This window comes from Leopardus geoffroyi, chromosome A3 (genome assembly GCF_018350155.1).
Source record: "Leopardus geoffroyi isolate Oge1 chromosome A3, O.geoffroyi_Oge1_pat1.0, whole genome shotgun sequence".
NCBI lineage: Eukaryota > Metazoa > Chordata > Mammalia > Carnivora > Felidae > Leopardus > Leopardus geoffroyi.
Genome location: NC_059336.1, coordinates 20,878,181 through 20,893,680, shown reverse-complemented (window position 1 = coordinate 20,893,680; position 15,500 = coordinate 20,878,181). Strand labels below are relative to the sequence as shown.

Sequence of the window (15,500 nt, the reverse complement as noted above, 5' to 3'; positions counted from 1 at the left end):
CATTACTCTTAAGGCTCCGGAAAATTTCCACACCATTTCCGATGGCTTTACTCACTGATAATAAGTACTACTGTTTATCAAGCATTTATTTCATTCACTATTCACCCTCTCCACCGCCTTGGACAGAAACTGCAAATAAGGGGCGGAAACCGCAGTACCTGGGCGTACAGTGGGCTCCCGAGAATTATTTACTAGACCGGCAAACTCACGAGGTAGTTACTATGAACTTTCATTTGAAAATACGGAGGAAACTTAAAAAAACCCAGTAGGTCTGGGACGGCTTGTAACATAATCAGCACGTAGCAGCTAATTCGGGATGGATTATCTCCGTGCCCACCGCGTGCCGCCGGTAGCCGCAAGACTCTCGTGCCGGCGGTTTTCTCCCAAAGCTCGTCCTTCCGGAGGTGTACGGCGGCCACGCACTCCACGCCAAGCTCCTGGGCAGGGCATCCAGAACCTTCACGTATCACACTAAAGAGCACGGAGAACGGCGTCCTTTCCCTCAATATGGCGGGCCCGGTCACGTGGGCCAGGGGGCGGGCCGGGGCGGTCTTGGAGAACGGCTGTAGGTCACGTGGCTCGGGGGTGGTGGTGACCACGGGGGCGTGGCCGTAACTCCGCCGGCCCCTCCTGGGCCGAGGCTCCTCGCGGGCCACGCCCCCCGGCCCCTCCGGGGGCTCACGCGCAACGGAGGGGTGGAGTCTCCCTCGTGACCTTTCACCCCAGCATGGCTGCGCCCGTGGGACCGGTGAAGTTCTGGCGACCCGGTAAGGCCCTTGGAGGAACGCTGGGCAGATGCGGCGGCCTGACTTTGGTCTTGGCCCCGCAGCCGGCGTCGTGGGGCCTGCGGACCTGCTCGCGGGCCTGACCTCGGTGGGCTGGCCACCGCCGCCGCGGAGCTGGTGGGTTCTGTGGCTCTGGCGCTCACCGTGGTCCGGACGGATTCGGGGGTCCGCCCCCAGGCTGGGCAGAAAGTCTCTGTGTCACCTTGTTCGAGTCTCAGCTTCCCCGGGCCTCGTTTTCCTCGCTCCTGATGCGTGTCTTGCCCAACGCTGGAAAAGCGCTGAAGCGCCCACGCGTGTCCTGTTACCGTCCTGGGGCTACGCTGGGGCGGGACGGGCGGTGCTGCTCAGGGCTTAGGAACTCAAGCTTTGGAGTCGCGCTGCCGGGGTCAGACTTCTCGGCTCTGCCCTGTGGTAGCAGAGTTCCTTGGGGCAAGTCACTTAATTTTTTGAGTCGCCTTGACCTCTTCACCTGTAAAATGGGTAGAATAATAACTATTCTGTGGGATTGAATAATGAGCACAGCGCCTTGCCTGACGTTGAGTAAGTCCTCATAAAAAGGGAAAGAAGCCTTGTTTTGTTTTAGGGTAATTCTTGCCCATCCCGAGTGGCTACCAGAAAGTGACCATCCTCCTTCGTATTGGCTGCCACCGCTTTCTCTCTTGCAGGCAAACACGAATCTTAGTCACAAAATGCTTGGCCTGATTTGGTTTAATTTCTTCATTAATCAGGATTTTATAGAATGTGTACTTGCCAGATCCTGCTAGATACATTAGTTCCTCCCCTTCCGTCAATTTCTTGTAAAAAGCAAAAGTTTCTTAACAATTACCAGTTTGTTTTTTTCCACCACTTGCACCTCTGCATGTCCGGATGTGCAAAGTAGATTGCAGCAAAAAATGAAATGAGACAGAGTTAGATGGAATTCTAACCTTGCATATAAGTGATGTAGGAGAGAAGCCCAAGCAAGGGATGTGTTAATTCTTTTTTAAAAAATATGTAGTTTGTCACTTAGCGACAGTTTTATTCAGTATTTAAAATCGTCAGCCAGTTATCCATCATGAATTTTATTTGTAGCCAGAAATTAGATCTCATTAGGTAATGAGATAGCCTGCATTTTATTTATTCAAGCCTTTATTAACAGGTCAAAGTGTCAAGTATGATAAAGGCCTGAATGAAATGTTGAAAATCAGAACAGGATACTATTTTGGCTAAAGAACATGTGGTTATTCTAAGCATTCTATACTGTTATTTAGCTCATTTGTTGAGGGTATACTTATTGAACACCTTAACTTGTGGTCAGGAGACAGGTGACCAGGCTGCTGGTCTGCTCTCAAGATTTATTCTTTTTCTCTCAGTTAGAATATGAAGTTGGGTATTCTTTAATTTTTTTTTTAATAGTTTGTTTATTTTTTGAGGGGGGGGAGGGGCAGAGAGAGAGGGAGAGAGAGAATCCCAAGTAGTCTCCACGCTGTCAGCACAGAGCCCGATGCAGGGCTTGAACTCACTAACTGTGAGATTATGACCTGAGCTGAAATCCAGAGTCGGATGCTCATTCAGCTGAGCCACCCAGGCGCCTCTAGGAGAGATATTAAAATGAGGCAGAAAAAGGTGATGGTAAGGAAGACAGTCTCCACAAGTCAGTCTGTAGAGCTATCCTTGACTGCCATATACTAAACTGGTGATTTGGCAAAGTCACTTAAGTGCTCTGAGTCTCAGTGATCCTCATCTGTAAATTGGGCATAACACCTACCAAAGGAATTCTTTTGAGGATTAAATGAGAATACATGTAAAGCTTTTAGCACTAGATACACATTAAGTATTATAATTACATAAAAGTATAGAAGAGAGGGAAAGATTGTGTGGATAGGAAGTACTTCATAAAGATAGTGACATTTTTTTTTTTTAATTTTTTTTTTCAACGTTTATTTATTTTTGGGACAGAGAGAGACAGAGCATGAACGGGGGAGGGGCAGAGAGAGAGGGAGACACAGAATCGGAAACAGGCTCCAGGCTCTGAGCCATCAGCCCAGAGCCCGATGCGGGGCTCGAACTCACGGACCGCAAGATCGTGACCTGGCTGAAGTCGGACGCTTAACCGACTGCGCCACCCAGGCGCCCCAAGATAGTGACATTTTTGAGGTGAACATTGAAGCATGAATAAGGTTTATTTCATGGAGAGGTAGGAGTACAGAGCTGGGCAAAGGGCGCAGCATGAACAAGGCAAAATGGGATGTGTGCCTCAAGCATGTCCTAAAAACCAAGATAATTGAGTAGCAAGATGATGTTGTGATAGGATAGGTTATATTTTGGGTCGAGGCAGGAGATGATGGTATTCTATTTCCAGTTCGTTTTTGGAAAAAAATGCTGGGACGCCTGGGTGCCTCGGTCGGTTGAGTGACTGACTTCGGCTCAGGTCATGATTTCACAGCTCTTGAGTTCGAGCCCTGTGTCGGGCTCTGTGCTGACAGCTCGGAGCCTGGAGCCTGCTTTGGATTCTGTGTCTCCCTCCCTCTCTGCCCCTAACCCACGCACATTCTGTCTCTGTCTCTCTCAAAAATAAATAAACATTAAAAAAAAAAATTAAGAAAAAAAATGCTGGTCGTGACCCACTACATGCTTTCCATAATCCACTAATTGGGCACCACTGAAATTAAAAAACTGGTTTAGAGGGAATGCCAGATGGGAGGGTGTGGGTGCTGTTGTCATCCTTGTTTTGTAGATGGAGAAATGAAGGCATTTGTGGTTTGCAGGATTACAGACGTGTACTCTTGTAAGTAAAGAGAATGCTCCCAAGGGAAAGGCAGCCATAGGCGGTCAGAATGGGAGGTGGAATATACATAGAAGGAAGCAGTTCTGATTTGGTCAAATGAAGTCTTTCTTTCTTTCTTCTTCTTTTTTTTTTTTTTTTTTTAAGTTTATTTATTTTGAGAGAGACAGAGAGAACTCCAGCCAGGGAGGGGCAGAGAGAGAGGGAGAATCCCAGGCAGGCTCCACGAGGTCAGTATGCAGAACCCAACGCAGAGCTCAGGCTCCCGAAACTCTGAGATCATGGCCTGAGCCAAAAATCAAGAGCCAGGTGTTTAACCAGCTGAGCCACCTAGACTCCCCTGAATGAAGTCTTTTGTCAGGAGGAGACATGTTCCTTATTGATTGGCAGTAGCTCTTGTAAAACATCTCATAACAATATACTTGGATGTAGGTTAGAGACAGGGAGGGGTGGGATAGTGAAGATACCTGGGCGGATTGAACCCTGGTCTGGGGGGAGGAAGAGACCTTGTGGGAGCAATGCTAGCATGTTCTAGACATGCTGTAAAAGTTTTAAATGTGTTCTGAAAAGGAGGGAATTTGCGACAAAAACAGAGCTGGTGAGGCTAAGGTATTCTTTGCAGATTTTTCGTGGGTAAAGTCTACAAGAAGTTATTAAGATGTAGCGGTAATAAGAGACAAAAGGAAAGGAAACCTGCTTCTTTGAGCCCAGGCTTTGTTCCAGGTCCTTTTCTATCTTTTATCTTGTTGAAAGGAAGGTCAGCGTTTTGGCAAAAAACAATACAGCAGTGCCCCACTTACCCGATTTTTGGCAATCTTGGACCTCTGGAACACAACTGTGTTCCTCGAAATAAATGGAAAAGGGATTAAAGATCTGTGGCAATGATTCTAAACTTAGCTCTAGGGGGTTTATGGACCACGAGCATTTCGTCTCCTGACCAATTACATTCTGGTGTATTTTTCAGGAGAGAGAGTCCATAGCCTTTTCTAGATTGTCGAAGGGATATGGGACCTCCAAAAAATGTAAAAATAAATCGGTGGCTAAATGTGCTTGTCACAAAGCCCCTGTGTTTCCACATAGCATTATCATCTCCATGAGTTCAGAAGGCCTGGGGGATGATAGTTTTGGATAAGCATCTCTGTAGCGCCCCCCAACAGAAGGCGGTGGGGCACGTCTTTGAACTTCCAGGGAGGGTTTTTATGACTCCCAAAGACATTGCACCCCAGTGCTGACCAGCTCTAGCTTTTGAAAATTGCTTCCTTATGTCGCGTTATGTGTCACTTACCACTTCCAGTTTCTGTTCGAGGGCTACACAAATGAATCCCCGTGAAAAGTTACGGAAGCTGATCGTAAAAATTGGACCCATGTTCCTTGTAAGGCATTTTCCTTCTCAGGCTAAAATCCACGGTACCTGGAACAGTGTTTCATGGTGGGATATGGCTTCCCTACCCTTCACCATCCTGAGTTTGTCATTGTTCTTACCAAGCAGCTGTCGTGGGAAGCTGTTGTTTAATCTGCTGAGCACAGTGGTTTCTTGGAACAGCGCTTTGCACCCAGCCACCCCGGTTCTGTGATTCACAACGGGGGCTGCCGTCTAGCTCATCCCGCTCCACTGGCCATGGTTGATTGGATCAGGCTGGGCCTTGGACCTGATCTGGGAGGAGAGGCTCCCCACCCTCCAGACCACACACACCTGGGACTCCCGATCCCCCTTACCTAGTCTTTTATTTTCTCCTTAGCACTTAGAACCACTTCATGCACTAAGTTACATTCTCTTGGGAGGCAGATAAAAGAAGCAAGCAAGCTGCAGAGGGGAGGGCCTGCCTCTGTAGTGTTCGCTGCGGTATCTCTTGCCCTCCTGTCCTTGTCGGGTGAGCGAACGGGTGATCGGTGAGGGAGGGTGAGCCTGAGCTCTGGCCCTGTCAGCAGCCTTGATTCCAGCTGCTACAAGAAGCCAAACTTAGCGACAGAAAGGAGCTGATTGAGAGGCTCTGAGACGAGAGAAAGAAAGCCAGCGCAGCTTTGGAGTACCCGGTCCCTGGCGTCCTCAGGCCTTGCTGCTGGAGTCCTGCGGTAGTGCCGCCCCTCCTTCGCCTCTGCCAATTTCCATTGGGTTTCTGTCACTTTCAGTAATTAGTAGTAATATGTGGAGGCCGGGCCTGAAAGCATATTGTCCTCTGTGACATACAGTTACGTGTGGCCAGTTTGGAGCCCAGTGGGACTCTCATCTCTGTTCTTGACGCTTTTAGGGAAGATTTTTGTATTTTCCTAGGTCCTTTCCTAGATGCTTTCCTCAAGTTAAAGTTGATTCTCTTTTAGTAGTTTGAGATAAAGCGCATTGCTGGTGTTGTTTACCTTCGTCTTTGAATTTGCAACGTCTGCACATTTTTCTGTTCGTTGGTTGCATCAGAGCATCTGAAAAAAGCGTTTCTGTTGCAGGTACAGAGGGACCCGGCGTCAGCATCTCTGAAGAGAGACAGAGTCTAGCCGAAAATTCTGCAACAACCGTTGTTTACAATCCTTACGCTGCCCTTTCCATAGAGCAGCAGAGGCAGAAGCTGCCGGTGTTCAAGGTACACTGAATAAGAATGCGCAGTCTATTGGTCCAAAGCAGCGTGCAGTGGCTCCGTACTTGGTACTGAAGTGGACTCTTAATGATTCTTTAGAGGGGCGCCTGGGTGGCTCAGTCAGTTGAGCGTCCGACTTTGGCTCAGGTCATGATCTCACGGTTCGTGAGTTCGAGCCCCGCATCGGGCTCTGTGCTGACAGCTCGGAGCCTGGAGCCTGCTTCGGATTCTGTGTCTCCTTCTCCCTCTGCCCCTTCCCCACTCATGCGCTCCGTCTCTCAAAAATGAGTAAACATTAAAAAAAAAAAAAAAAAAAGATTCTTCAGAACACAGTGAGTTCAGAGCTACCCTTTTGTAAGGGGATTAGCTTTTCAAAATATGTGTGTGTTAGTTAACCATATCAACCTTGAAAGTCCTTAAGGTTTTTTTTAGTTAAATCTTATGTATTGAAAAACTTTGCTTTCAGTTGTGGACAAATTAAAATATAAAGAAGAGTAGAGAAAATAGCACAACGAACTTCTATGCCTCCAGCTTCAACAAATTAACCAACGCATGGCCGGTTTTAGCTTCATTAAAACATTTTTTTTTAATGTTTATTTATTGTTGAGAGAGACATAGACAGAATGCAAGTGGGTTAGGGGTAGAGAGGGAGGGAGACACAGAATCCGAAGGAGACTCCAGGCTCCGAGCTGTCAGCACAGAGCTCGACGTGGGGCTCAAACTCACGAACCGCGAGATCATAACCTCAGCCAGTCGGATGCTCAACCAACTGAGCCACCTGGGCGCCCCTTAGCTTTATTTTTAAAGGCAAATTTTAAACAAGACTAGTTGGGAATGTGAGGTTGTTTCGGTGGAAGAGGTCAACTCCAACTGACCCAGTGACGGGATGTGGGTGGTTGTTATGGGCTGTGTGCACATCTAGACACTTTATTGGTCTCATGAAGTGGACATATTTATCTCAAGAGGCCAGAGCATAAACTAGAATTCAGAATATGTTCATTTATAGCCATAGTTCTTCAGTACAGACAGACACGGTCCATGGACACACTTTCTCCCTGTTGCCAAGACCACATGGGAAGCCAAATTGTAATCGGGAAGTGAGTGCAGGGCCAAAGGCCATTTAGATAGAGCTGAAGAATATTTCTTTCATATAGCCCCCCCATCAAGGGTGACGAGCTCTCCTTGCCTTACGAGGTGCCTCTGGAATGACCCAAGTAGGTGTGGCCACCAGCACCCGTGATGGTCTCTCTTTCGCTTGGACAGTGCTGGGGGAAGGCTGCAAGGTCTTCTGCTAAGGGAGTCCCTCTGTATAGACTGAGCTAATGGTTCCTCTTCTATTAATTCGTGCTTTCTCCAAGTGGATTTGAAGCAGAATCCTTCTTACGTTAGCCAAGTCACCTTGGTTAGAGCTTTATGTGGCCCCAAACATTTTAGTCACTCGTGTACTGATGTTTCTGGATTTCTCCCTTAGGTGATTAGCCTCATCCAGTACGTGTGAATGTAAACAGGTTTGCCCCTCAGGAGATAAGCTTATAGGTTCACTGTTGCTGCCTCAGTGGTAAGGGACAGCCTGAACTGCGGTGAAGTATTGAGACTCTGGAGCTCGACTTTAGAGTTCAAACCCAAGCTTCATCGCTTGTGTGCTGTGTGATCTTGCTTGACCATCTGAGCTTCTGTTTTGTTATCTGTGACATGGGACTGATGGCACCTATCTCAGAGGATCCATAAGGGGCCCAGACGAGCTAATCCACATCGAGCCTTTAGCCGGGTACCTGACATACAGTAAACATTTGAGTACACAGATAAATACTGTTTACCAAGTATTGAATTTTGGCCTTTTCTGGACTGTTCTTTATTCTCCAACTGAACTTACAAGATATGATAAATGAAACAGTGGGAAAAAGCCATCAAGATTTAACATACATTGATGGAAATTAAAATGGTAAGAAGAGGGATATAAGTTATTGATAAGCAAAACAATTTAAATTTAAGCACATTTTGGATCTCTTGAGATGTTAAAGATAAATGTAGACAAAAAGGGGAAAAGTTAACTCATTCACCAACCCCTGCGCCATTAACTAAAAGTAGATTTAAAAACAAATTGAAACGAAAGGGGCAATAAATTTAAAGTCACTCCCTTTCCCCTGATGACGTTATAAGGCTGCCTGCTCCTCGACTGCCTCCTGTCGGTGGTGTTCCCATTAGGGCCCTGATGCCGCTATGAGAGGTTTCCTCTTACTCCCTCAACAGCCGCCTCTTGAAGCTCAGTCCCCCCCTCCTCACCAGCTCTTGGATTTCCCTGCTTGGGCCTCTGGGTGGTAGTGTCATTCTATGTCTCCAAATTGGAAATTTTGTCATTTCTCTCTCTGTTGTCACACACTGGACTTCTCCATTCACAGTCCTTCGTATTTAGGATGTGACATATGAATTAATTGCCTTCTGTTTTTTCGTGCCCAGTCTCGTGTGGTGCTGCCCGGTTTTCTCACAGCACTGACAGCCCATCCAGCGCCCCCCAGGAAAGTCCAGATTCTAGCTCTGCACGCACGGCCTTTCACAGGGAAGCCCGGACCACCCTTCTCATAATCATTTCCAAACCGTTCCCGGAGCTTTTCGTGGGTTTTTGTTGGTGCCCCTTGAATAGAGTTGGTACTATTTCCTTGTTTCCGTTTTCTTTCTTTTGCTTATGTTATTTCCCTTTCCTGGAATGCCTTGTCTGTTTCTGTCTGTATTCAGATTGCCTTTCAAGTTTTCCTTGACCATCCGTCCATTTATCCATTCACCCATCGACTGGATGGATTTTCCATTTACAAAATACCTGCAAAGATCCCAAACCTCTCACCTTCCCTTACCCAAAACAAAAGAAAGCACAAAGTCCAGCGTGTAGGCTAGTCAGTATAGGTCACCTGCAGCAGGCTCTCCTTTGGGGGCTTGAGATATGCCGATTCCTGGGCTCTGTCCTAAACCTGCTGAATCAAACCCTGAGGGTAGGGCTGAGAATCGTCATTTTTACTTTGTTTAAGTGTTACTTATTTTGAGAGAGAGAGAGAGCAGGGGAGGGGCAGAGAGAGAGGGAGAGAGAGAATCTCAGGCAAGCTCTATGCCACCACCGCAGAGCCCGACACAGGGCTCGAACTCACGAACCGTGAGATGGTGACCTGGGCTGAAATCAAGAGTCGGACGCTTAACCGACTGAGCCACCCAGGCGCCTTAGGAATCTTCATTTTTTAACAAATATCCTAAGAGGTTTTTCACACTAAGATGTGAGAACTACATGCTTAGACCCCATATGCCAAATTCAAAAACCCCAAACAGCCAGTACCTTACTGGGCCAGTTAGGCAGCCTTTCTGCTCTCCCAGTCCTCACCACATTATTGGTGCCGAATCAGATGGGTTGAGCGGTGGTCAGAGTGCGGGAACTTGGCAGGGCTTACTTCATTCCAAACCAGGTAGTTAGGGAATACTTCCATGACTCTCCGGAATATCAGGTGCATCTGTAAAGAAATGCGAGTACAAAAATATATCCTGAAGCTAAGTAGATAGGATGTGGAAATGATCTGAGTTTTCAGGGGCCAAACCAGTATTTCTGCTCACACTAAATGGGTAAAGGAAGGCTCACTTGAAATCTAGATGCAACCTACAGGTGCTGTAGCGTGAACTCAGATATAGAGGTAGAGGTGAAAGCATATTCTTTTTTCTTTCTTTCTTTCTTTTTTCCCCCCAGTTAATAAATGGAAGAATTTGTAATTAGATAATACATAATTGTACAAAGTGGAAAGGTCTCCTTCACATCCTTGCCCCTCCCTGGCCACCCTCTTCCACTCCTGGAGACGTTACAATGACCAGTTTCTTGTTTTGTTTTGTTTTGTTTTGTTTTGTTTCTCCCAAAGAGAGCTTGTACATAAGCATATATGTATTTATCCTTTCTTTAAAAGCATAAATGGTAGTGTATTATTTACACGGTTCTGGGTCTTGCTTTCCTCTCTTAACATACCTTGTTGACCATTGGTTATCAGTGCAAATAGACATTCGTTCTTTTTAACAACCATGTGTATTCCGTTATTGGAGTGTATCATAACTGACTTAACCCTGTTAGTGAACATTTAGACTGTTTGAAGTTTTGGCTGTTATAAACAACCCTTCAGTGAGTGTGCTGTATGTGTACTTCTTTGTTCACATGTATTAGTACGTCTGCAATTAAACTCTTTGGAAGTGACCATGTTGAATTAAAGGTTAGGTACATTGTATATTTTGGTGAGCTATTGCTCTCAATTGCACTTGGTTCAGCTTATATAGACACCAACAGTATGTCTGCGAGTTGGAAATACATTTGGATAGTTCTTTTTAAAATTGACTTGCCTTTGGCCGACAGCTCATTTCATAATGTTTAAAAGTCTTTGTTTCGTTCTTTTGAGGAAATGTATGGCTTTTTACAATGTAGGGTTGTATTTTTCAGCTTCGGAACCATATATTATACTTGGTCGAAAACTATCAGACAGTGGTGATTGTCGGAGAGACAGGATGTGGAAAGAGCACACAGATCCCACAAGTGAGTATACGCTTCGATGTGTCTTTGCACTTATATTTGACTGGAAGGGTTTTGTAACTTGAGAACTCTCTTTACTATAATTTGCATTTTTAAGATCTGCCATCAGAGAGAAAATATCAACCCAACTGGATGTTTTTTATTCAACTTCTGGCTCTTGTGGTTTCTTTGATTAGTGTCAAAGTAATACTCGTCTTGGATTTAATATAATTCCACAGTAACGATTGAATAGCCATACTCTGAAAGGAATGGGGGGGGGGGGCTCCTTCAAAGAGGTGTAATGTGTAGTTTTGGCCTTCGAATAGTTACAGGTGAAGAGGAAAGTAAAAGGAATACTGCTATAGTTGTAAATAAAAATGGACGACTAAAGAAATACCCGCTGTGGGAGTGGAAGGAACCCCCGTGTGCAGGGCAAAGCCCTAACTAGCATGGACACAAGTTGACAGAAGGATCAGGAAAGGCCTTGTAAGAGAAATGACATTTAGAGTAGACATTGAACACCCATGGCCGCTGGTGGGAAGACGTTCTCCTCCAGGGAATATTGTGCTCAGGGCTGCTGGGGTGTGAGAAGTGTTTGGGACTCAGCAAGAGTTCACAGTTAGGGTGAGATCAAAGTATGTCTTATGAGGGTGAAGAGTGATGTGTAAGTAAGTGGTCAGGGATGGGGGTCGTTGCAGGTCTTTCCTTTTTAATGTAGATTTTTATTGAAGTATAAAACGCATGTTGAGAAGTTCTCATGTCATAATTGTACAGCTTGATAAATTTTCACAAGTGAATACACCTGTGTTACTAGCACCCAGATCAAGAAGCAGAACACTATTACCAGAGACCCAGAAGTCCCCTTGTGTCCCCTTCTGGTCTCCTGGCCTCTCCTCCTGTTCCTGCAACACAAGGGTATTTCTTATTCTGGCTTTTCATACCAAAGATTTGTTCTGCCTTTTTTTTTTTAATTAAAAAAAATTATGTATTTTTGATAGAGAGAGGCAGAGCACAAGTGGGGGAGGGGAGGAGACACAGAATCTGAAGCGGCCTCCAGGCTCCGAGCTGTCAGGACAGAGCCCGACGCGGGGCACGAACTCACAAACTGTGAGATCATGCCCTGAGCCAAAGTCGGCCGCTTAACCGACTGAGCCACCCAGGCGCCCCTGTTCTGCCTATTTTTGAACTTGTATAAAGAGATAATATAACTTCTTTTACCCGACCCAATAATGGGTTTAGGATGTGACCCAGACATAGGTATTTCTTAAAAGGTCCCCCGGTGATTAATGTGTAGCCCGGGAAAGACAGGCGGAAGGGAACGGACAGCAGTAGAGGAAGGACGGCAGGGCACATGGCGAGCTGCAAGGAAGACAGGTGCACGTGGTATCAAGCCCTTAGCAAATTACTTGCTTCCTGCAGAGAGCCGCGGGAGAAGGGCCACGCCAAGTTACCAAGAGACTGCCAGAGAGTCGTGATAATCCCAGCCATCATCATCATGAAACAAGTAATGAGTAGTAAACAAGTGCTACATAAAGTGGTCACTTTGCACATGTTACTCTGTTTAATTCCCAGTGACCCTGCCAGGCAGGTACTGTTATTATTACCTTCATGTTACAGATGAGGACATTAGCAGTGATGTGGAGGAGGGAGCAAGGGTGAAAGATGGGCCACGTGAGTTGAGGTGGTCTCAGTTTGTTTTGGAATCAGTCTGTATGCTTATTTAGTCATCTCAACCTAACGGTGTTATGTTAACAAAGAACCTGAAAATCTCGGTGGCTTAAGAACACAAAGGTGTATTTCTTCTTTACGCTGTGTGGTCTTGGGTCGATGACCCAAGATGGCTGCTCCACATGGTCAGTGGGACCTGGGATGCTGGCCCAGTTCTTGTCTGGGCCTTGGGAGTCTTCACGGTAGATGGCGGAATTGTGAGATGGCTCAGGTTTCAGGACTCGTGACTGGTTGTGGCACTCCTCACGTTGCCTTGGAGAAAGCAAGTTTCACGGCCAGGCCCGATAGCAGTAGGGTGGCGGTATATATAATTCTCCTATCAGGTGGGTGGCAGATATTTGGATCCATAGTACAGTACAGCACAACGATCTGGTCATTTCCCCCAGCAAGGCTTAGCTGCCAGGTAACAGAGAGGGTCTGCTGAGCAGCGAGTCCAGGGAAAGAGTGGCCTGGAGGCCAGACAGCGGGGTCTGAGGATCCAGCCTGGGCAGTGTGGCAGCGAACGAAGGTAATTTGTTTTAAATTTTAAGGTTTATTTTAATGTTTACTTTATTTTCATCTTTTTAATTTTGGAGGAATATTTAATAGGTTCACATCGTTTAAAATTCAAAGGCATGGAAGAACATCAAAAGAAAGGATTTCTCTTTTGCCCTATCTTCTGATACTCATTTCCTTTATACAGATACAACGGATGTTAGTAGTTTCGCAGATAGAGATTTTCTTATTGCGTTTACAGAAAAGTGTGCGTGTACCTCTTTTTAAAGCACAAATGGTGGCACGTATCCATGCTTTAATATACCTGGTCCTTTTTTCCACTTAATGTGTCATTTTTCAGTTGCATAGATTCTCCATAATTTATTTTACCAGTTCCCAGTTGAGAGGCATTTAGGCTGTTTCCAGTTTTGTATTATCGCAGTGATGAAGTGAGTCAATTTTCATATGTATCATTTTGTACGCATATGGGTATACTTACAGAATAAATAGAGGAGTTATGGAGGTAATGGATCCAAGGGCACGTACATGTGAATTTAATTACTTTTAAGGAACTGTATTTTCTTACAGGCTCTGTGTTTTTTTAATGCATTCTTCTGGTACACAGTTGAAAACACAAAAGAATAAATGGTAAAGCGTGAGTCTCCTAAGCTTTGCTGGTGAAATTGGCTAGGTCATTGTGATAGATGATTATATTATTGGTCCGAATATCTGCTACCCCTCATGTGGACGGATCATCTCCCTTTCCTCACCACGGAGTTTCTCTTCTCCGAGATTACCACAACTTCTTATTATGGCCTAGGAAAATTGGACAGGCTGAGTGAGGAGCTGAAGGTCATGGCAAGAATATGGAGCAGGTTTTCTTAACAAACCATCTTGCTGGATTTATATAATATCTTTCCTTGGAAAAGTACTGCATGCTGAAGCACCAAACACCAGTTTTGAAATTTCACAAACTATATGTAGAACGCAGATGATATTTTTTCCCAGAGCTCTGTCAAAACAATGGATTATGCAAACAAGCTTCCTTACTACAATTTTTATTAGTGCTGTTTTTGATGGAGTGCTTCCTAATCCCACTCCTTAACAAGAGGACCGGATTTGGTGACCCTTAAAAAGAGCGGAGATGGAATTCAGCGTGACATAACACTGCCTTTTGATAGCAACACTATACCTGCTTTCGCAGCAGCTTTTCATTTCCATCTGTCAGTGGTCATTAGCATGCAGAAGTCTGAATCACAGGTGTATTGAGGAGACTGGCTTCGTGGACAGGTTGTTTGTTATTATGGAAATTCTTTTTCTTTCGCTTACCACTGTTATTAAGAGATTGACTACAGTTATGTATGTTTTATTTTGGATGGGAGAATTGTGTCCCAGTTTTGTGACAGGGCTGTGGTTTGCAGAGCTTAAATTCCAGGGCTTAGATTTTTAATCTGTCCTGGGACAGGTTATGTGATCTCTTTGTTTGCTTATCTCTAAATTGTTGATGATGCTGTTAACCTTCCTTATAGGATTTGTTGCAAGGATTAAATGGGCTTGCGTGTGCAAGGTGCTCAGCACGGTTCTGGCACTTAATGTAGTCCTTGAATCTTGGCTATTGTTTCATTTTTTTTCTTAAGTTTTTTTTTTCTTTATTTTAGAGAGAGCATGCAGGGGAGAATGGCAGGGGGGGGAGAGAGAGAGAGAGAGATAGAAAGGCGTGGGGGGAGGGAGGGAGGGAAAATCTCAAGCAGGCTTCACACCCAGTGAGAAGCCCGATGCAGGACTTGATCCCATGACTCTGGGATCATGACCTGAGCCAAAATCAAGAGTCAGATGCTCCATGGACGGAGCCACCCAGGCGCCCTGTAGCTATTGTTTCTTGTGGCTCTGGTTTTGCGTTTGTGTTGTTTGGTGTGGTTGGTAGTGTCTTGTGTATGTATTTAATGTTTAATACAAGAGAGAGAAACTTGACAGTTTTTATAGCAAAAAACCTACATTATCTAAAACATCTTGTTCCTTAGTCATTTTTTTTTAAAACTGTTATTTCCAGCTAATTCTGGACGAATGGAACAGTTGCAAAAACAATGCAGAATTCCCTTAAACCTCTCACCCCACCTCCCCTAGTACAGTAATCAAAAGCGGGACATCACTGTTGGTATGGTGCAACAGCTGGGCTGGAGATCGTACCCAGTCTCTTCAGTTTTCTCACCAGTGACCTTTTCCAGTTCCAAGATCCGGGACCCCATGTTGCAGTTAGTTGTTATTTCTGCCTAGTCTTCTCTAGGCTGGCACAGTGTCCTAGCCTGGAGTCTCTTTCTCATCTTTCGTGACCTTGACATTTTTGAAGAGTACTGAGCATTTATTTTCTGGAATCCCTCTCAGTTTGGATTTGCCTGATGTTTTCCCATGATTAGAATGGGCTGATGCATTGATGCATTTTGGGAAAGAATACCACAGAATTGCTGTATCCTTCTCAGTGCGTCATATCACGGGGTTTGAGATGCTAATGTCTGATCACTGGTGAGGTTCATCTTGGTTAAGGTGCCAGGGTTTGCGTATAAAGTTACTGTCTTTCCCTTTGTAGTTGGTAAATATCCTTGGGGGGAGATAGTTTTAGACTGCAGATACTCCCCTTCCCTTCAGGATTTGCCTCCTAACGT

The 15,500-nt window shown here is 45.3% G+C and overlaps 1 protein-coding gene across 3 annotated transcripts in view; it reads left to right on the top strand.

The window, feature by feature from the left end:
- Positions 1 to 610: 610 nt before the first annotated feature.
- DHX35 (DEAH-box helicase 35) overlaps positions 611 to 15,500 on the top strand; it is a 66,056-nt gene continuing 51,166 nt past the window's right edge. For all 3 annotated transcript variants that reach the window (XM_045444609.1, XM_045444608.1, XM_045444607.1), the window contains exons 1-3: positions 611 to 767; positions 5,989 to 6,122; positions 10,570 to 10,662. In XM_045444609.1, the coding sequence (XP_045300565.1) occupies positions 728 to 767; positions 5,989 to 6,122; positions 10,570 to 10,662 (267 nt within the window). In that variant the 5' untranslated portion in view covers positions 611 to 727. The remainder of the gene's footprint in view (positions 768 to 5,988; positions 6,123 to 10,569; positions 10,663 to 15,500) is intronic.